Consider the following 22456-nt stretch of genomic DNA (forward strand, 5'->3'; position numbering starts at 1 on the left):
TCAGAGCCTCATGTAGAGGTAAAAGGGAATTCACAGGTGTTCCCTTCTCAGAAACATTGTTCCCAAAATGACATTTACTGTAGGCATCCCTTCATAGCAGAAGATAATGTTAACACACCATAAAGATGCTTCTCTGTCTTTCATACTCTTGAGTGTATCAATTCATTCTTATTATCAAAAATCCTACCAGGCTGAGATAATTCTTTCTCCTTGAATAGCTTTTCAGTGTAATGAATCAGGCATTTAAGTTGGCACATAATTTTCATCCTATCATCTTACTTATCCATGCAGCATTTCCTAAAACATGTATTATGAAGCAGAAAAGATGTATGGGAATCCTGAACTTTGCTTCTTTCAAACTTCATAATTGCTAAAATACATTTTACTGACTCTGCAGCAAACAAATACATTTGCTAGCAGGTGCCAATTTACATTAACATTCAGGATACCCCAGGTCAACATGAACATCATAGACTGAAATATGGATTTCTTGATCTATCAGAATATCCTCTCTGTAACACCTCATAAACTGCAGTTAATTCAGTAAATTCTATTTGCTGCAGCAACTGCAGGCAAATTGAGAACAAAACTGAAATGCATTTTGAGAATCTGTGGGCAAGAGGGTATAGCTGAAAATGTATACATCACTACTGGCCAAGTCATTTGAATCCTCTTTCATCATGACATTAGGAAACGTGAAAATTCTCAGAAAGAGCTTGGCACGTCAAAAAATCCCAACAGGTATGGCCTGTACAATATAATATACTAAAAAGTGCTATTTAAGTGCCTCATTTAAAGAAATTACAACAGGAAGATCACAGATACTCAGAGCCTCTTCTAGCAATGTTAAGAAATCTTTGTCCCTGGCTTTAATTTGCTCTGTATCTTTTCAGCACATATGTGCTCACGACTGTGTCAGCTTCTCTGCTGGAGTGCTTCAAGGGTAGACGGCAAATATAAAGGAGAACTTTGCAAGAGGAAATAAGGTTGGTTCGTTCTGAAGCTGGAAAAAAGCCTTTTGGTATGTTAGGAAGATATCAGAGGCATACTAAAACCAGTACTGTTGACACAGTGATAAGTATCAGGTAACAATGCAAATTAATAAAACCACTGGCTGTCCAATGCAGCAAGAAATTCAAAGATAAAAGTGAGAATTTTGAAATTATTGTGCAGTTCAAGAGGATGTCATTCATTAACTCAGAGACTTCCTCTTGCACTTGAAGGCAGCCAAACCCAAAGACATCAGAATTGCAAGAAAGTAAGACAGAACTCACTCTTGTTCCCTTTGTTCCTGGCAGTCCTGGTTCTCCAGTATCACCCTGAAAAGTAAAAGAGAAAGCTTTATCTTTTCTTGGGACAACAATTTAGGGAAATCTGATTGTTTTGAACACTAAAGCTGAAGTTCTTACCTTAAGCCCTGGTGCCCCAGGGGGACCTTCAGGTCCTTGCATTCCAGGAAACCCAATCACACCCTGAAGTCCCGGCAAGCCTCTTTCTCCCTGTGGAAGGAGAAAAACTAATTAGCAACTACACAACTGAAGCTCCTTCTTCAAGAAACTCACATATCCCATTTCTGTGCTCGAGGAACCTGTTAAGTGGTAAGAAGCTACATGTGACAGCAAAGAGTTCATGTTGGTACTTGAAAGAAGGATTATTGTAAATAAAGAAATATTTATCTTCAATAAATATCAATAATAGATTCAATAACAAGTTCAATAATAGATTGGCAGGGGCTGAGTGTGGAATAACACAAAAGCACTCTTCAAATATTAGTTAAACCTTTTTTATGGATAGTGCTCTTCATAGCAGGAAGGTCACTTTCTCTTTAATAAAACTTAACTGCATTCCTCCAGAGGTGCTGCTAAGTCCCAGAAGAAAATCTATCAGGTAAAATCAGCAACTAAATTTCTGAAAACCACAAATATGGTTTGGTCAACTAGTGTATGAATGGTAAATACCACTCTTCTTATACACCACTCACAACAGCATGTTTTGGAGACCAGGTTTGTCACTTAGACTTGAATTTCAGGGTGGTTCAGAGACAGGGTGCTTCAAGATACAGGATCTTCCTAAGAAGCTGAACACAAAATTGTATTTGTATATATGTCATCCTTTTGACTCTATTTTAATGCTGTATGGGACACCTGTGCTGTCCCTCTCCCTACAACTCCAAATGTATTTAAATCAGATAAATCTAGAGGCAGAAAACCTACCCACACTCCAGAACAATATTGCAGCTATTACACATTCAACTATATTTGCACTCCCAATGAAACCAACAGGAACACTATCTGAATAAAGGATACAAAACCTACACGCAGGGAGAGGGGGAAAAATTTATGCATGTCAATTCCTGGAAACAGCAAATCAAGCAAATCAACAGCCACTGGTTCCAAGCAGGAAGTAACCAAAGTTGTCCTTTCAAGGCCTGATGTGAAATGAGCAGAAATACTTCATCCTGTCAAAAACTGTGGGAATATTGGATGAATAAAAGGTTAGTGTGAAACTGTGAAAAGAAGAGGATTTACAAGTTTGGACAACAGCTACAAACATGGCATCTGCTTTAGAAACTCAAAACACAGCAATTTTCAAAGGACTGCAAAAAGAAAATAAAATTAACACTGTTCAAAACACATAAAAGCACAGTAGAGAGACTTAAGGATTTTCATCGAAACAGTGAAAGATAAAATTGCAACTCATAATTAACAACCAACTTAGCATTTGATTTCAGGATGATGTTTAACAATAAACTTTTCTCCTGTTTGCTGAGGACAAAGATTCCCAGAAATATGCTGGCTACTTAGAGGTCAGCTGAGGACTGAGCACAGATGAGAACATCTAAGTCTTGGAGAGCTCACTAGTCCCGGAAGTATAACAGGCATCTTGCAAAGAAAAAGTTATGACATGCAGACAGAGGAAACTGAGTGATAACCAGCAGACATGGTGCTATAGTGTCAGAAGATGAGAGGAATTGGAAAATTTGTGGAGTTACTGAGCTGATGTTGTTTTTTAGTTCCTTGTCCAGGATTTTGTTAAAATGAAGAAACAAGGGGAAAGGGACATTATTGATGGGTATGAAGAGCAGGGCCAAGGAAGGAGAGAGAAAATTCTAACTGAGATGGTAAGAGCACAAGAAAGTAAAATCAAAGTAACATTCACTTATTTAAAATTCCTGACATAAAAAAATTATCCTGCTGCTTCTCCTCTCCATCTTCCCACAAAAATAAAAATTTTCAATAAAAGAGTAGTTTCTGAGGCAAACACTGATTTTTTTTCCTTGAAGTGCTGAAATGGCATGACCTCTTCTATTTATTTCCCAATATTTTTTATCATGGTTTGAGAATTCTTTATTTAGTTTGAGCCAAATCTGAAGAAGTGTGCTAGACCAGAAAACAAAGTAAAACAAAGCAAGCATCAGAACAGCTGGAGAAATATGTTTCTAGGTCAGCTGTAGAGGTATGAAGTCCAAGTTCCAAAGTAACTAAAATTGTTTTGAAAAATATTTGAAGGAAGAACACATCATGATGGAGGTCTCTGAATGAATGTTGAAGTAATTAACAATCTGAAATACATCTGTAAAGTTAAAGAATGTAACATAAACCCATGCTTTGACTGGCTAATTTGAACCGCTGCCACAAGCATACTTCTACAAAATCAGTTGTTCTGTCATTCAGACCAGGAATTCCCACTGAACCCCGGGCACTTACTCTCATGACCTGCTGCAGAAGTGGCTAAGGAAGAAGACACTTAAGTACATACAAGAGGGTCTTCACTGCTGAAGGAATGTACAACATGTGCAAACGAGAAGAAAACAAGATTTCTTTGACATCCGCAGAGAAGAATGCCTCATGTACCGTAGGTGACTCACATCAGTAATGTGTAACACAGCTGACACTTTCTGCACTCACAAGTTCTGCCCCTGAGGATTTCCATACATTTTGAACCATAGCACCCTGCAACACAGAAATATAGTCTTTCCTCCATTCTTAAGGAAAGTTAAAACTGAGGTTTACAGATCAGATTTTCACTTGGTCTAAGGCTCCCTTACACCATTCTGGAAATATAAAAGGGCCTTAACTTGCCTGTAAATCACTTACTAAGGGAATGACTGCTTTAGTTGGCCAAGGAGGTTACCTAAAGTCTTAAAATACAAAAAAACTTGCAACTTCTAAGGCAACTATAGTCAATCTCTTAAGGCTATCTTCAACCTTCCAGGCTGCCCTGCCTGAGGGGTAAAACAGCTGGAGAAGCACAAGAAGTCACTTTGAGCTAAGATACATTCAGGTTTCCCTGGAAACATTGTTATTTTCCCAACTTAAACTGTTAGGCCAAGAAGAAAAACAACCGGCTATTTGTCCAGAACTTCTGGACACCCAGTCAAGGTACTGGATGTTCCAAAGCCTGGAAAATATAACTCCTGAGCACATGGAGGTCTGTACCACCCCAAAGCCTGCAGACTCATGATTTCTCTTCTGGAACTGAGCTCATCTTTTTGCAAGAGGGAAGTAAGGAAACATAGAAGAGTCTGCACATGTGAGAGCTGCTGGATCCCTCTCTGCATGCCACCTGCCACCTTGGCTGCTTAGTCTAACAGGGAATCATGGACTCACACGCTGCTAACACCTCTCCCTCTACTCTGCCTTCCCATTTGATTTTACTGCAACGTAAGCTCAGGGTAATTAGTCCAAACTAAGGATTGTGTAAGAAGTCAAAATTTCTGCAGTTTTAGGCTACACAATTAATGGGATTTAACTCCTCCATGCCACCCATGGACACTCAGAGAAGTTGCGGCAACCTATTCCAGCAAGACCCAGTAGGAGACCTAGGGATGTCTCCTGGGTTCCAGTCCCTCTCTTTAGCCCAGGTATCAGTCTTCCCCTTTGTTCAACAGCCTTAGAAAACTAATGGTGCCAGCATTTGTAAGGACTAACGAATAAAACTTTTACTTTAATACCCTTGTTTCAGTTAGTACAAGCTTCCTTCATATTTTTTTTGCATCAGTGATACTACACTAAATTACAGTAAAATTGTACCAGAGTATCTACACTGAACAAGAGAGTACAGATACTCTGCATTCCTTAAACTGTAAAGTGCTATGACTGAAGGGTATCCTAATGTCACTGAGTAGATCAGACCCCACAGATCACTCAGTAACAACAGTTACACTGCTGAATTCCGACCTAAAGCGGCTTACTTGGAACTGCAAGATCACATGAAGCTATCACTTATTATGCTGTACAGAACAGACATAAGCATGTCCTGAAGATGTCTTGCCTTGTGAGGAAACACTTGACCTGCTGCATCCTTCCCCTGCTTGCCTGCCTGTTCCTTTCTTCATTCAATATTCCAGCCAAACAGCCCAACAGTAAGTGTTTGTGCTACATTTATGCTGCAACTCATTAAGCACATACACTGCATAAATTGGCAAGCACCAGGTCATCACTGCTACCCCACTTATTTTTTACTCAGCACTGAGATTTCTAGCTGTGATGCATGAAGAGCATGAGACTCTGACTGTAAGGGTTATGTATTGTTCAAGTTCCAATATTCACAGCTGCAAAATCTTGGCAAGTAATATTGAAAGAGCTTCTGCTTCTTACAAATCAATTCATGAGACTCAAAAATTAAAACAGATGTAACCATGTCATCTGTACCTCTGCTGATTCAATGCAAGCTGTCAGAAAGCACAGAGGAGAACATATTACTCAGTTCACAAAAACGAATATTCTGCCACTCAACTGCTGAAAATGTGGAGGTGCTACGCAAAAAGACAGCAAGTGCTCAGTCACCACTGCAGTCATTTAATAAGCAAAATGTTTGTCTTAGCTCAGCTTCTGTGAAATGCCTTTGCATTAGGCAGTTCAAATGAAAATTGAATGGACTTCTAAACAGACATGAACCTGTTAAGAGCTTGAGCTGCTGATTTTTTTTTCTGACACCCACCCTTAGTTCAAGTTAAAATTGAATGGACTTCTAAACAGACGTTCATGTCTGTTAAGAGCTTGAGCTGCTGATTTTTTTTTCTGACACCCACCCTTCCAAATTAGCCATGAAATGCTGTTTGGCACATGGAACAACCACAGATTGCTAAGCAAGAGAGTCACATAAAGCAAGTAATTTCAGAAGGTTCAGCTGTAATATATCAGGGGCTGAGGGGGAGGAAATAATCACCACCCCATTTTAAATTATTTCCCCTATTACTTTGCCTAGGGACTGCTGGACTGGGAGGTTTTAGGCTTGAGAGACTGGTAACAGGGATATAAATCAACTGCTTCCCAAAGTGTGGGCTCACAGGGTGTCTGTGTCTGTACAAATATGATGTTCTCAGGCTCTCCAGAGACTCAGGCACATGGTTAATAACAATGTGTAGATCTTCCCAAAGCCATTTGAAAAATGCTTCATTTCTTAACATTTGCCTCTGCCAGAGATCCCCCAGCAGCTGAAACAGCAGGACAGACATGTGTCTGTCCCTCAGCTGAAAAGGCATAAAACTCAGTCTAAGGGAAAGATGTCACAAGGCAGCAAAACTGATCTACCCAGCAAAGGGGGCTCTTCTCCTTTTAAAGGGATGGTGCCACCTCGCCCTTCTTCACACCACCTGGTATGATTCCCTCAGCCTCCACTGCACCAGTTCAGCTCACTCAATTTACTCCCTTTTCTTTAGTGAGTGAGCATGGCCAGGCACCTGCCAAAGCCCATGCAAGGAGGACACAGCAGGACACAGGGACACAAGGTGGAACGGCAGCAAGAGCAGTTTCTCACACCAGCACAGTGGGGTTTGCTGGAGCTCCTCCACCACAGCTCCTCAGCTGTGCCTTGGCTGCAAGGGAAACTGAGCTGGGAGCCAACAAATCCTTGGCCTTGCCAGAGGACTGTCTTCAGATCACTGTCACTGCTGACTCCAACGTGTCATAAACTCAGAATTCCTCCCACAAAATGCACATGCTATCCTGTTCCCAAAAGTTAAATTGGTTGAACTGAAGTTCTACCAGGGTCACATTTGGCAATGAAATGCAACTGTTTCAAGATGAAAACTGACAATGCAGTTTCCAAACAGAGTAAAAAAAGAGCCTGACTGTTAAGAGGAAAAGCTGCCATTCAAAACAGTCATCACACCTTGATGCTCCAGTGTGACCCCATAAAATCCACAGCAATGGACTGCATAGTTTCTACCCAGACTATCCCCAGCCACGTGAGAGGTGAGTGCAAGCTCGGTATTTGTTCCTCCAGCTGATACAACTGCGAGCACTGTATTCGTGAATTGGCTCCAAGGTGTTAGACCAGTAATTACAGCCCACAGTGGGAAACAGCGCTGTGCAACCTGAGCATGGCTCTCAAGACACAGTGTTTCTCTCCACACTTTTAAACATGTGTTAGGGAATTGTAATTGGCTCAGTGTTACTCAGCGTTACATTAGAGAAGACACAGAGAATAGCCAATTCTTTATTAAAATTGTAATTTTAACCACCAGAGGGAGTAGTGGCCCTGAATATATTTCAGGAATAAAATAAACATGTACAATAAATGTCATCTGTTTGTCCTCATCTGCACTTAGCATTTTCAGTATTTTATTGAAAGTGTGAAGTGGATATCAGTCAAGCAGAATTACTGCTATATGCTTACAGGACATGTGTCCTCAAATGCACTGAACATGTTTAACATTACAAAATTCCCACTGCACATTCTTCAGCAGAATCTATCTGCACCATAGCTATACAATTCTGGAGCCACACAAGTAACAAGCAATTAATTACACAAACACAGCTCTGCAGACACGCAAAGAATCTGTGTAGGAGCTCTGTAAAGATCTTGGCTTGCCCAGAAGTTTTGGGGCTGAGTTCCTGACAGTATGTGGAATGGAAGAGGGGCTAAGGCAGAGAGAGGGGGGAGAGTCAGCAAAATCTGGATTCTTGCATTGCCAGGAAGCATCTGAACGAACTCAGTCCCGGGAAGACATGAGTGCAGCATTTTTGGCATGACTAGCAGAAGGAGCAGCCATGACAGTTTCACATCGCCTGCACAGCCCCACAGTCAGGCTGGCTGAGGCCCCAGACAACTTCCAGCACCACCAGGGCTGCTCCACACTGTACTCAGACATGAGTGACAACAAAGGGCCACCCCAGGAGCTGCTGGGGAACAGTGCTCTCTTCCTCATGACCTCTTTGCTATGGTGTACATCCTGCATCTCCTTCTCCCTTTGCTCCCTCCCCAGTGACTTTGACCTGTGGGACTCCTTCAGTGCCACAGCCAAATGAGCTCTCAGGCTGCATTTTTAGGGGAGGACATTGGGAAGCACCTATTTATGGTGAAAAAGCCAGTGCTATATCCTAAATTCACAGGAATCTATACAGGTTCATATACCATGGGGCAGGCACCCTGACCACCAAATCTCACCGTGTTTTTTCACTCCCTGACAGGATTACTCTTCTTACTATGAAAGTATCCTTTCTCAAGGGTCATGAATTTACAACACTGAGGAACCTCCGCAGCTTGATACAAGATGAGGCCAAACCTCCAATAGTGCCCCCACTGATACAAATATTTCATTAGAGGGCTTTTCAGGTTTAAGCCTCAGGGACTGAGCCTGGGCCTCTGCCTCCTGAATACTAAAGAATGCTTAGAGCAAAAGCATATTTCTGTGGCACCTCATGGCTGTACAGAACATTCCTCAGGAAGCTGCTAAGTGTTTCCCATGAGTATAAAAATAGAAATAACAATCTTTGATTATCCTTTCCCCTACATATCAGTATCTATGTGCTTAGCTGGTGTTCAAGTGCATGGATATACAGTGTGTCTCAAAGAAATTCAGAAGCTGAGTAAGAAGTAAAGTGAGTGAAGTTAACATTCAAAAGCCAATCATGGTGCCAAGCAACTGGTTTCCTCATCAATTGTATCAACATCATACAATTTCAGTTAAACCAATTATAAGTAAGAGCCTTTCCCTACATAATTTAGAAGTCATCTTCTTGCAATTCTTCTTCTTTTTTGACCCATAGTTATATTCCTCATTTTTCAAATGTAGTAGTCAGTTTTTTCAATGCAGCTGCCTAAAGTTCAAATTTTAGGGCTTCTTGAGCCATGTACATTCTTACCTTAAGCTCTCAATATTCCTTACATTTGCACGTCTTTGGTTCATTGTGCGATATTGCATTCCAGCATGGATAAATGTTACAGATCTAGAAGTAACTGGGATGCTGAGGGGGTACATATTTATTCATTGCATGATTTAGAGCATTGTATTTGAAGTACAGAAATAGAAAATGAGAGAGAAGAAGATGGCTGACAGCAACTAAACTTTATCTTCAGCTGTGGAAGTCTGCCTGCACAGAGTCTGACAGTTTAACACCAAAGTATGTGGTTCATTGTCTTTTTGTTTAAACTTTTCTTGATTAAAAAAAAAGGAAAAAAAGACCAATGTAGTAACACAGCTTATGATGTTTCAGAAGGAAGTCACACAAACCTTTTTACAAAGGTACACAAGGTTCTCCAACTTTATTTTAGTTTTTAAATCTTTTATCACACATCGGTCAAGGAACCTCTTCTCATCAGCTTGAGTCACTCAGGGGAACAGAAGAACCTCAAAGAACCACAAGGGAAGAGGATGCCTGAAGGACAAATGTGTTTGCATTGTAAAAAGAAAAAGGAAGTTCTATCACCTGCATACAGGTTGAATCAAAAGGGTGCTATATTTCCCACCCCTTCTAATCATCTGTTGAACACATTAGGTCTGAGTAACTCTTCCTTTGTTTTATTACACATTGTATTAAATCACTTCCAGTGTTGAAGGTCCAAGAATATAAGGGGTAAAAATGCTCCACACCCTTCCTACTTCATTAATGAAAATTATTTAGCATTTGTTTGCATTTGGCATTGTTTAAAGGCTCACATTTAAAGATGAAACAGCAGGGGGGGAAAAAAGGGTCTTAAACTTCTCTGGGTTTTTAATTTATTTTTGTTCAGATCCTAGACCGGGAATGAAATGTGACATTACATGCAAGTTTTATTCTCTTGCCAAAGGTTCGTCATGGACATATTTACAGAAAATAATCTCTTCCATAAATAGTAGAAACATGGGCAGCTGGTCCTAGACAGTACAGACTGCAATAAAGTTCTCATAATGAGGTACTCATATCTTGAGGGCATGCGACAGACAGTGCTGTTTGAGACAGTGCTAGTCTAGCTGCTTTTTTGGGTCAGGTTGGAAATGGCATTTCTAAAGCTTTAAACATTTTGAAAGTTCCATAGGAGTAAAATATGCTTCCAGAAAAGAGAGGAAATAGTCTGGCTTCTGGCTTTTAATCATGTAAATATCACAAGGCAGACAACACTGTGCCACAAAAGTGTCAATCAGTGCTTCTTCACTTTATTGTCTCTTGACTCAACCAGATCCAACCGTGAAACAGACATGACAATATATATTTTTGTAATACCTCCAGGGTTGTTCAGCCTGCATCAATAAAGTTAGCAAAGATGCAATAATTATTAACAATACTGAAAACAAGTATCTTTCTTATTTTGACATTGTAGAGGATGTCAGTATCTTTGTCAGTAAGTGTCAAGCAGAAGTTGGTGTATTGCTAAGCAGGTGGCTTTAAGGTTTTTCTGACCAAAAAAAAAGGGACAAGGCACGTAAAGAGGCCGGTCAGAATAAAGGACATCCGTAAAGTCTGACTGCCACCCAGAGGACCCCGCGGGGAAGTGACACAGCGCGGCTCCTGGGACACTGCCAGCCCCAGGGCACAGCCCTTCCCTGGCGCCCCTCTCCTGTTCTTCCTGAATGGAGCCCAGCGACAGACGGCGGGCAAAGGCAGTTTTGCTATCTAAAGCTTATACCCTGGAGAGTTTCACAAACACTGTCTTTCCCCTGTTCTGATGAGGGAAAAGGTGTCAGTCCTGCCTTGACACTGATTTCATTGCATTTAATACTAGAACTTCCTACAGAGATCCTTTCATAGGAATTTCACAGGGCTGGATTTGTCCTTGCTGGATTTCCAGCCTCTATTTCCACACTTTCAGACAGAAACCAAGTTTGAGTTGAGGTGCTGTGATCACATCCTTAACTCACTATCCCATTAAGGGCGCTGCAATACAGATGGAGGCAGCACTGGTTTCTCTGTTCACTGCTTATTATACAAGCCTTTGGCATATTTTATATATTATACAAGCCTTTGGCATATTATATATATTATACAAGCTTTTGGTACACCCTTTCTTTCACCTAACTACTGACATTGGAGCCAGAGGGCATTTTAGACTGCTCCTCTGTACCAGAGTCCCTCCACTCCATCACCAGCACTTAAAACCATTTATTTTGCAGTTCTGCATCATCTTTCAGTCTTTGCTCGGCATTCAAGCAAACCTAACAAAATTAAGGGTTGCTAAACCCCCTGAAGGCTGTAAGTATTCTGCTAACTAGCCATGAAATGCTTTTTGTTTACAGTCAGTGAAAAAAAAAATTAGAGAACACCCCATTTGATGCTGGTGACTGTGCTCACTCACTCAGCTCAGTACACTGTGCACATTGAACTTTGACACAAACCTTGGTGAGAATTATTTTTGTTGGCATATCAATACATTTAAAAATGTTCCAGATGAACTTCGGTGGAAGCTGTCACATGCTTTCTTTAAGAGCTACAAAATTTATGAGTACGTTTTGCCATTATAATCACTCTTAAATATTCTAAGAGATATAAACATGATTTTCCAGACAGGAGTCAAAGTTTCTTTTCCCTTGGCTTTACCTTGACTTTGCCTTTCTTTTGCTGTTAAAGATTATATAAGAGAACACTTCATTAGTGAAAGCTAGTCATTATTTTCATAATTTAATTGAACTCTCTTTGCTATGTTATCAATACTACAATTAACTATTCTGTAACCCTTTCTCAGGTGTTGTAGTTACTTGAAAAGAAATGTAAATCCTCTTCAACATCTCTTAAATATGGTTTCCCAACTGTTTTTGCTCCTACTGTGATATCAAACTTCTTCGGTGGCTAAACTAAATATGTTCTCCAGCAGGTTAGAAACTTCCCTGTGTGATAAAGTGCTCCACTATCACTTCTTTAGCAGCTACTTCAGGTTTCCTCTTTGAAAATCCCACTTTCATGCCACTTCTTACTGCTCTGTCTCCTTCCAGGCATATACTGTTACAAGCTTTGCTATTGCTTCTGCTGGAAGAGGTTTTGAGAACTTTGTATAAAATTTGGCTTTTTACCCTTCCTTAATGAAATCCAAACTTTGAGAAAATCCAGATATGCTTTTCTGAAGGCCGACATCATATGGCCAGATGTTTTCAGTGAGTAATCTTAGTTATGACCTTTCTCTGAAAGCATAAGTCTAAAATCTGATATAAGAAGTAGCTGGAAGAAAGGAAGCAAACAACTAACTACCACGAGGTATGAGATTAAAAAAAACAAAAAAAAAAACAAAAAAAAACACAAAAAAAAAAACAAAAAAAAAAAAAAAAAAACAACACCAAAACAAACAAACAAAAAAACCCACAACTTTCCTAAACTACTTTTTGCTCTTGGCTAAAAAGACCAGAAAGTGATTTAAGAAGACTACCATATACCACATTACTATGGCTCCCTGGAGATAATTATATACACCCAGGTCACTTATTGTGGATATTGCTACAGAGAAAATGTACACAGAAACTGATTATTAAGTGCATCAAGGACTAAATTCTTGTGTGGGAACTGACATATCACAGAACTGTCTACTTTAATGTCTGTCTTGGTCTGAGATCCCCAGCAAATAAAATATAAATTGAAGAGCAGGATGATTTAAAGAAGCTTAAAGGGCTAACTAGAAAATGTAGCTACTGCTGTACCCCAGGGTTTGCTGTCCCAGACAGCAAAAGTTATAGCAAAAATCCCTAAGTTATACCAACAAAACCCAGCAGAATCACAGAGTTTTAGTGGCAATTAGACCAGATACTCAAAAACTGCACAGGAGAAAAGTTTCGTTATCTAGTCGGTAGTATTGACCCCATATGGACATAATTTTAAATTTGGAAGACTTCAAGCTATGTACAGGTATTGCACAGGCACTGGGCAACTCCACTTTCTGAGCATGAAGATTTCAGAGAAGCAGAGATCTTACACATCTTTTCATATCTTATAACTCGTATCTCATACTGGGGAAACTTGACTGACTTCATTGCAGGCTCACATACTTCAGATCAAGCTAAGGCCCTGCCATCCTTCAAGAAACCATAGTGAAGGCATACACTAACAGTTGTGCAAATTTAAAATCAAGCCCTGTGAGCTTGTTTATTCCATGAAGAATAGAACTTGAGCTCATTGTGCCAATATACTTAAAATCAAAGGTAGTGCATCTAGCAACAGCTGCTTAAAAGGTCATATTGTGCCAAATGAAATATTACTTTGTGAATACCTTCAGAAGACAGCTCTGAAAACTAAGTATGAGCATGTCTCAGCACATAATACTACTGCTTTTATAGCCCTCATTCCACAGAGATTAATTGATCAGTGTAATCCACTGGTTTGTATTAATCACAGATACTCACTGTACTGAGTGCAAAAATGTATCTTAACATAGAAAACGTTGTCAGAGACAATTGGGACAAATGGTTCCTATAACTATTTAAAACTAAGAAAAGCTGATGGTTTCAGATGCCACTTAGAAGTTTGGCCTGACAGCTGGGAAAGAGTAGACAACTTTTTAACATTTAGCATATCGCAGTCAATATTATTCAAAGTTGTTTGACATTTTGTTCTTTTCAAGAATAGCAGTCCTCTTCATGAAAAGTAAGTTATTTTACCCTGATTTGAATTCAAAAGATTATTTTTCTCAGAGTAAAGGATAAATCAATAAAAATATACTACTGTCAAAGCAGAACTGATAAAAAGCATTGTGACAACATCCCGACTTTCAAAAATATTTATGAATCACAAGTTTCCCTGTAGAACATCAGATCTACAACTGACCCATATCTTTGCTTATTTTATTACTATCTTCTGAGTCTGCCCTTTCAGGCATAATTAGATGATTTCATGTTATCTATTAGCCCTTTCCAGACTGCAGACACATTTTGCCTCCCACATTGCCTGTCACCCCTCTTTCCAACTTTATGGCTATCTCCAGAGCACATTATTTGGTTGTGGTTTCCTTAATGTCGCCCATTCAAGGTCTTTCCAACCCAGGCACAAACTGGTGCTGAACTCAAAGTTCCAACAGCAGCCACTTCACAGAATCACAGAATGACAAGGTTAGAAGACACCTTCAAGATCATCAAGTCCAACCCATGCCCTAACACCTCAACTAAACCATGGCACCAAGTGCCACATCCAGCCTTTTTTTAAACCCATCCAGGGGTGGTGACTCCACCACCTCCCCGGGCAGACAATTCCAGTATTTTATCACTCTTTCTGTAAAAAGCTTTCTCCTAATATCCAACCTATATTTCCCTTGGTGCAGCTTAACACTGTGCCCTCTCCTTCTCTGGGGACATACATTGAATACTGAGTAGTGCTTACTAAAACCAAGCAGTGTCAATGAAAAGCGATTAAAAAAATTAACCTTCTTGATTCTAAAAAGTCTAATAAAGGTTGACTATGAAAAGATGGATCTAATGATTACTGATTTGCTCCACTAAAGGAACAGACTTGTTGCCTCTGATATATTTTCAAAGAAACCCAAAGCACTTAATAGTGATCTTCCCACTGACTGCCAGGGCTTGTCTCTAACATGGGGGTTTATATTGTGTTTAAACATCAGTATTGGAGATATTTTTGTTCTCTCTTTTGATATGTAAAATGACAGAAAACCCTCAAAGGTCCTCCCAGTCTGGTAAATTTCAGAAAAAATGCAGGGACACAGTCAACTCTTCATTACACAGAGCAAAGGCAGAAGCACAATCCCCTGCAGACACCAAAACCATCTGTGATTTTTAAGGCTGTAAAAGTGTGCAGGAGAGAAAACATTGGTCTCTGCTCCTGTTGATGGGGAATTCCAGAGATGTCCCACTGACTCTCAGTCTAAGTCAGAGCTACTTGGCTTCCAGTTCCAAAATACATCAAGCAAAGCCAGTCTGTGTACTTCTGCAGCATGATCAATCCACACATGGGTGATGCACCCATCAAGGCAAACAGAGAACTCAAATTTATGTTAGGTATAATAATACAGATACAATCTCAGAATACGGGAAATATAAGCCAAAATAGCATTATTTGCTCAAGTTTTCCTGCTTTCAAACAATAACCAGCAGTACATTAAGAGTTAATTCTATTCTTATCTTCTACTTAGCAAAGATTTTTTTTAAATTGCAATACTTCATGCTCAATGACAAAAGCATGTTTGATATTCTTGTTGACTTCAACTTTCAGTGGGTAATGCTGAGACAGTGAAATCATTATAAAATATTTATACTAAAGAATGAGGATTTATACTTCAGTGCATTCTAACTGATAAGTCTAAGAAGATTAATGATTCTTTATTACTTACAGCAAGGTTCCAGTGTTGCCTCCATTTACACTTGTTTCTGATACAGAGCAAAAGTAGTGCAAATGGTCATGAATGACAGAAGGAACATTTTTAGAAAAAGTCAGTGCATGGAGAATTTTACCTATCTCTGTACAATCTTTGTTCTGAATGGTAATTAAATGCTTAACATGTTTTTTCTGCACGCACTAACAGCTAGCACTTCTTATCTCGACAGCTGCTTGAAATTGTTCTCAAAATCTAGGTAGGCATAAAAGAGAAAACATAGCTTCAGTCTTCTTCTGAGTAGCTCAATAAAATGCAGGCAAGCATTCAAAACTCTAATCAGTTTAAACAGATCTCACACTTCAGTGAGGTTTAAGAGAACAGTCACGTTATTATGCAGAAAACCAAATAAAAAGTATGAGGTAATAAACGAAGATGTTTTAAGCTAATCTCTCTAATGGAAAACAGTAAGGTATGATTTATTATTTTAGCAATATGTTTTTCTAAAATTTCTGTACCTTTTGTTTGGCAAATACATGATATTTGACATTATACAGCTTAAAACAACAGCTTGATGTTCAGTGTAATAATAAAGGCTTTATAGGATAAGGGCCATCTGTTGCAATTACACTCACTTTGTGAATTTTCTGAAAGGGATAAAAACCCTTAAGATTTTGTCAATTATATGCCCTTGATAACATATGAGTCGTGTTAAAGGAGTTTGGCATAGAAATGCAATTTTCATGGAAACAGTCTGATGAGAGAACATTTTAAATGTACTCTAAATATGGCCATCATATTGATGAAATTATTCTCAAAGGAGAGAGAAAAATATGGCAATGTGATTTACTCTTCCTTGTCTGAAATCCTCTTTGGTACTATTTCCTGAGCATTTCACAGCTTTTAAAACAAATACCATTTTCAGCACTTTTTCTGATGAGATCATGAATATGATTATTTGGCCAAATGAATTTTAATTGAACCACAGTCTGGAACTTCTGGGTCTGGAACTTCTTCCCACACTACAGTAGAAAATATCTCTCCAGATGTTAATAATTAAGGCATTAAAGAGTAACCCAGCACCCACTTCCGCAGCTCCCAGAGCTCCCATGGCAGTGAAGTGGTGTGGGTGGATTGCTGAAGAGTGTGGGAGGATTGGAAAAGGCCCTTCAGCATTTGTGCACTTCTGCATGACATGGAAGCCAGATCAAAAGGGTTTTCAGGGTAGGCAGAATGTTGACTGTGGATGGTGGAGGGTAGAGTGGATATGTCCTCCCACATGAGAAGTGGAGAGCAGATGTTCTTTTATGTGGTCTCCTGGGGTACCACAGGAGCTGGGCATGGCAGCCTTCTCCTAGCCTGGTTCTCAGCTAAAATCAGTCTTTCTAATCTGTCTTCTGATGAAGAAATATTCACACAGATTTTTGAAGTAACAGGTACCATTACTGATGTGTGTGTTAATGGGAACCACGTTTAGCAGGGACATGTTTCAAATCCAAATGCATTTGTTGGAAATGCCATTTACATAAATATTAAAGAGGCAAGCAGGAAGGATGCTCCCCTTACTTTCCCTCACCAGGTTCTGTCTCCAGGCCTGGGACCAAGTGGCAGGCTATCCTTATTCTAGACAGACATCAAATATAACGAATCAGGATAAAAAACTACACAGGGCTGAAGGGCAGGGGACAGCTTTTTTTTTTTAATAAAGCTCAGTTTTCTATTGAAAATCGTAAGTATGTTTGAAACAGAGTTAACATAATGAGCAAGTATTGATCTGAACCAGATTTATGCATGTTAAATGCATTCCAAAATACCTTCAAATGCCTTTCTTGACTATTGTTTTCTAGGTATTACTAGACATTCACCTGTAGAGATGTCTCTAATGTCAATAACTACATTTCCTATAAAGTCTAAAATTATGTGAACACTTCATTATACACCTGCTTGAAGTCAGAGAAATTTGTGATGGAACCCATGAGGAAGAGTGGAGAGCACACTGATACACTGGAACTTAACATGCCTTCTGTTACTATGGACTGATATTTTTCTCTCATTAGCATTTTTAAACAGCCATTAAAGTGGGGTAGTTTTGAATTCTAGAATATCTGACAAGCATCTATTTCTTTTAAACAGAACATTTTGAGATGTCCTCTGGACTACGCAAATGAAAAATGCCAGCAAGAGCTCTAGGAAACAGACAGGAACACAGCTGGAAATAAATGAGGCATAAGGCTTAATATCATTTATTTCCCCAGGCTATCATTTTTTAAAATTATCTTGTTACAAGATGCTGGCATACTCTATGAACTGAAAACTGATGTCTTTCAACGAAAGGGTTATAACGTGTCTCCTTCATTCTACTGTGACTCATTTGTACTTCAAGCTCATTTGTAAGATCAAGCTATCAAGGAATAAATTCAGAGTTTTGAATGTTTCCCAAATCTTTGTGGTATTTGTTTTCAATATATAGCTGACTTTTATTAAACAGACATTAATGGGTCATTAAAAAAAGGAGACTCCATCTGAATGATGTTCCAGACCTTGACACTTTTTCTCTGTATCAAATTCATCTAAGTTCTGTTACAAAGAAAATTATCTTCCTTGGGCCTCCAATTAAGTAATTTACATTCCTAGTTCTGGAAAACACCAAGGAAAAGCCACCAAAGGACATTCTTAAATCCATCATTCGTAAATATGCAGCTATTGCCTTTCAGACAACACAGAACACCAGCTGTCTATTTATTTTAAAGAACAAAACAATCCCCAAAACAAAAAGCAAACAACCCCCCATCTCTTCTAAGTATTCCTTTGGGTGACCTAAATAACTTACCTGAACATACAAAAGCAACCACAGGATGAGAAAACTGGTTTACATTCATTTAGAATGGTAGATGTACACCACATTTGCATGCACAAGAGACCACATAATAGATTAAAATCTCTACAAGCAAAATTGGAAGAGATAAAGAGTGTGGTTGAATGTCTATAATATTTAAAAAAGCAGGTAGTTTGCAGGGGGAATTCACTGAGTGCTTAAGTGCACTGTAATTTTTCTTCACTGTAACTGCTTTAAAATAAGACTTTAAAGTGCCTTTTTTTGTTTCATATCCAAGAAGTTTAGATAACTGAATGGGGAACTTTAAAACTCATTTGCAAGGTTCTGTCAAAACTTTTAAATTTCTTTTTCTTGACCTGCAACACTTTTCTGTACCTAAGTTGATCATTAACCTCCCTCTTCCTACTGCAAGTCTTTGCCTCCCAGGGCTAACCCTGGTCAGGGAACATTGATTATGATGCATCACAGCCATGCTGGAGGGCAATCTGCATGGCTTGCTGAGAGGAGCATTTCCGAACTGAACTGCTTGCCTCACTTTCAGACATGGTCAGGATGTCAAGCCTGCTACTTGAAAAGGCTGGAGATGAGGTGAGGGAAAGGTGAGAGTGATGGGTTGGCATCCCTCTCGATGGGGAATGAGAGAGGGCACGGCCACACTGGGCTGGGGGCTTCACTCCAGAGTCAGGGCATTCACCTGCCACCCAGCCCTGGCCCTGCTGCCCTCTGCAGCCAGAGCCACCGAGATGGCTGCTGCTCAGACACCCTGCAGATGGCACTGGCCTGGCCTTGGCAATGCTCCCTGGCAGAGCAAGCCTTCTCCGACCCCAGTGGCTCACCTGGCTCCCAGCAGATTTTATACCCTGTGGCTGAAATAGGCAAGAAAATGAAATGGACAGAGCTGACTTACCTTTTGCCCTTTTACTCCACTGCAATCACATTTTCCACAGCCGGAACATCCCTGAAAATAAAAGAAATTGAGAGTTAAATGTCTGAACTGGGTGACACACAGAACATACTGCAGTGAGCCAGGGATGTCAGCAGCACCCCACTGACTGCAAGGCAGGTCAGTGTGCTTAAGCGCATACAGTAATGTGACAGAAATCAGATTAACCTGTGCACAGGTAAAATCTTAACAGTCGTTGTATGTTACCAAAGATGCTCTTAAGTGCATCAGGGCTACTCTACTTTTCCTCCTCACAGTCATGAAGCAACTGGTAAGCAACTCAGCAGTCAATTGCTTTTACTGTTGTCATGCCCCTCAGAAACAAACTATGAGGAAAAGAAGCAAAACATCTGCATCAGTGAATATTCCACCAACGCACAGGAGATCCCTCAGCAGCCCCTTCAGGCCATTATTCAGAAGCAGTCAGGGACAGCACCTCCCCTGAGACAGCTTTCAGCACAGATGCTGGGCACCTGTCCCTCTACACCTGCAGGCTCCAGTCTACTGAGATCTCAGTACTGCTGGGAAATGAAAAGAAAATGCACCTAATCCATTTTGAATTTGGAAAACCCCCAATGAAACCAATAAATATTATCCCAGAAAGCTAAATAATACAGTAACATTTTTACTTGGTAAATACATTTTATTTTAAAGTAAAGCATCAAAGAGAAATGGGGCTTTGATACTTAAAGAAAAAAAAAAAGGCAGTCCAATGAAACTACAGTACTATCTCCTAAAAAATTTATTGCTTTTGTTGACACCTTTTTTTTGTATATGTACATCTACTCAATTTGTTTCTTGAAGCAGAATTTTCTCCATACTGACATAAAGCAAAAACAGATAAATTTTTTTATCTTACATTATTATACCATGCTATATTATACATTCACGCAATGGTGAGAATTAACGTGATTAGGAGGAATTTTTATCATATAATGCAGAAAGAGAACTGGATCTGAAGACACCACCAAGACATGCTACAGTGCAATCCCAGCAAGGATCAGAAGGGAAGCATGCCACCCACTGAATAATCAGCTTTACTCCTTGCAGGACATGGTTTTGCCTGGAAAAACATTGGGTATCCCATTACAAGAAGTGACCTGGTGTGACCTCTCTTAGTTTTTCAGAGCTGATGAGATCTCAGCTGGAGGACGCATGCTTGCAGCTCATACTTCCTCCTCCAGGATCATGTAGAATGTTATCAGTTTTATCAACACATCCCCTATTCAGAAGAAGTCTGTTTTAATTGCGTCTGGGAATGTACTTAACATAAGTCACTGAATCATTATAAACATCTGTTTTCAAGTTAATCCCTGCATATTTCCTTCAGCCTATTATTTAACATGCACCGTTTTAGAAAAAAACTATGTTGTTATTTAGGTATGGTTTTGTTCTCAAATTTAGCATAGCCAGAAGAATGGGCTTGTGCTTTCGAGTCTCTTTTTGTCCCCACAAAAATGAGTCCATTATATTCAATTTTTCCTGTTTTTTAATGCCTCAGATTAGAATAACCAAAGGCAAGGGAGGTAAGAAGGTACTGAGCACCAGGGAGCACAACTGCACAAGGTCCCATTTGGGGCAAGGGCTGCAGCTTGCCATGCCAGAACAGGCACCTGCTCTACAAAACACTGCCTTTATTTTACAGTAACATCATCTCCTGCTGTCACTGACTGCAGCCTCTGTGGGTGGGTGGGAGGTCGGGCAGCAATGACAGCCACTGCTGAATGGCATTATCCTCAACTACTAAAATGCATTTAGAATCTGAGCAACGTGATGACACTCTGCCTATACTAGGAAGAAGTATGAAGTATTTCCTTCTGTTTCTCTGGTAAGGTGGGAGGGCCAGACTGGAAGAAGCTTGTGGATCAAAGGTCACTTTAAGGAGGTCAAAGGGGCACTTAAGTAATGAGATGCTGGAAGAGAGAAGGATGATTATAGCAAGTACAGGAATCATCACAAGGCAATGAAACTGAAACTATGCAAATTATTGTTCCTTTCTAAACTGTGGTTTTAAATCAGTCTCATTATATGAATAACCCACTTAATGATTTCCCACTATATATGACTAGAGATATTGAGACAAATAGAGAGAAATAACTTTGTCCTATCTCCCAGACATCCTCATGGAAACAACGCCTTCCCCAGAAACTGCAGGGAGCTTGGAACAATCCCTGCTGTCCTCCAAGTGCCAAAACAGAGAAGGAACAGCGCTGGGCAGGAAGCATAATCTGTGGGGGGAGTGGTAGATGAAAAGGCAGTCTCTTTATCCCTTTATCCATAGGAGCCAGTTCAGGCTAATCCAAAGACTTTGGCCAGGTGCACTGCAACAGGTACCTCCCCTATTTTGCATGGTACACTCACAATTTTCAACTGCCATAGCTTCCTTGCACCACAGGCCAGCCTCTCAAGTAACATTAGAGGACATTAATTTTATCTTACTCCACCCACAAAATATAACTCTGCCCAGAAGCAGAAGCTTATTTTAGTGATGCAAATTGTTTCATTTCTTGACAAGCATTTCCATTCCATTTCATTCTCCCAGACTGTCTGCAACTGATAAGCTTAGTGAATCATCCTAGTAAATCAGTATTAAACTATAAAAAGATTATGTCCCTTCAACACGACGCACACAGAGGTGCTACATGCAGCCTGAGTGTTTGCTTAAAGGACACCTATTTATTTTCTATCACATTAACATACGGTTCAAAAAAAGTCCTGCTAATGAATGGGCATTCCAATCTGAACCTATAGCTTCCATGACCCACATACTGAGCCTTACAAGCCTTAAGCCCTGTGAGTGACAGAGCTGAGAAAGCTGCTAAAATTCCCTGCAGCAGACGGAACAAACCCTGCTCTGCAACGCAGCCTGTAAGACATCTGTCAGATTGCAGCTACAGACTTGTTGCTATTTGCCCTGTTTTTCCACGTCCAGCTACTTTCCTGGCACTTGAGGACTACTTGGAACTTGCACAGGAACGATGCAAACAGTGAGATGAGCAGCCCAGGAGACGACTGCCATATTTAGAAATGCACCATTTCTGGAGGCTACAGAAATCTCCAAATAAATACAAAGGCAGAGTCAGTTCCTGGAAGCTACACTCTCACAGAAGTGCATTTCTCAAGACAAAACGTAGTTCTCTTTCCCACAACATCACCTCAGTCTCTGCTTACTGAATTTCACTTGCTGAGCAGCCATCAGCTAAGGCTAATTGCCTGGGTATCAATAGAGC

The 22456-nt window shown here is 39.9% G+C and overlaps 1 protein-coding gene across 1 annotated transcript in view; it reads right to left on the reverse strand.

The window, feature by feature from the left end:
* COL4A1 (collagen type IV alpha 1 chain) overlaps positions 1-22456 on the reverse strand; it is a 119323-nt gene that overhangs the window by 51738 nt on the left and 45129 nt on the right. The window contains exons 2-4 of the mRNA XM_041418018.1: positions 19191-19241; positions 1410-1499; positions 1275-1319 (exon numbers count right to left, since the gene is read on the reverse strand). Of these exons, the coding sequence (XP_041273952.1) occupies positions 1275-1319; positions 1410-1499; positions 19191-19241 (186 nt within the window). The remainder of the gene's footprint in view (positions 1-1274; positions 1320-1409; positions 1500-19190; positions 19242-22456) is intronic.

Source organism: Onychostruthus taczanowskii, unplaced genomic scaffold (genome assembly GCF_017590055.1).
Source record: "Onychostruthus taczanowskii isolate IOZ18803 unplaced genomic scaffold, ASM1759005v1 scaffold58, whole genome shotgun sequence".
Taxonomy (NCBI): Eukaryota; Metazoa; Chordata; class Aves; order Passeriformes; family Passeridae; genus Onychostruthus; species Onychostruthus taczanowskii.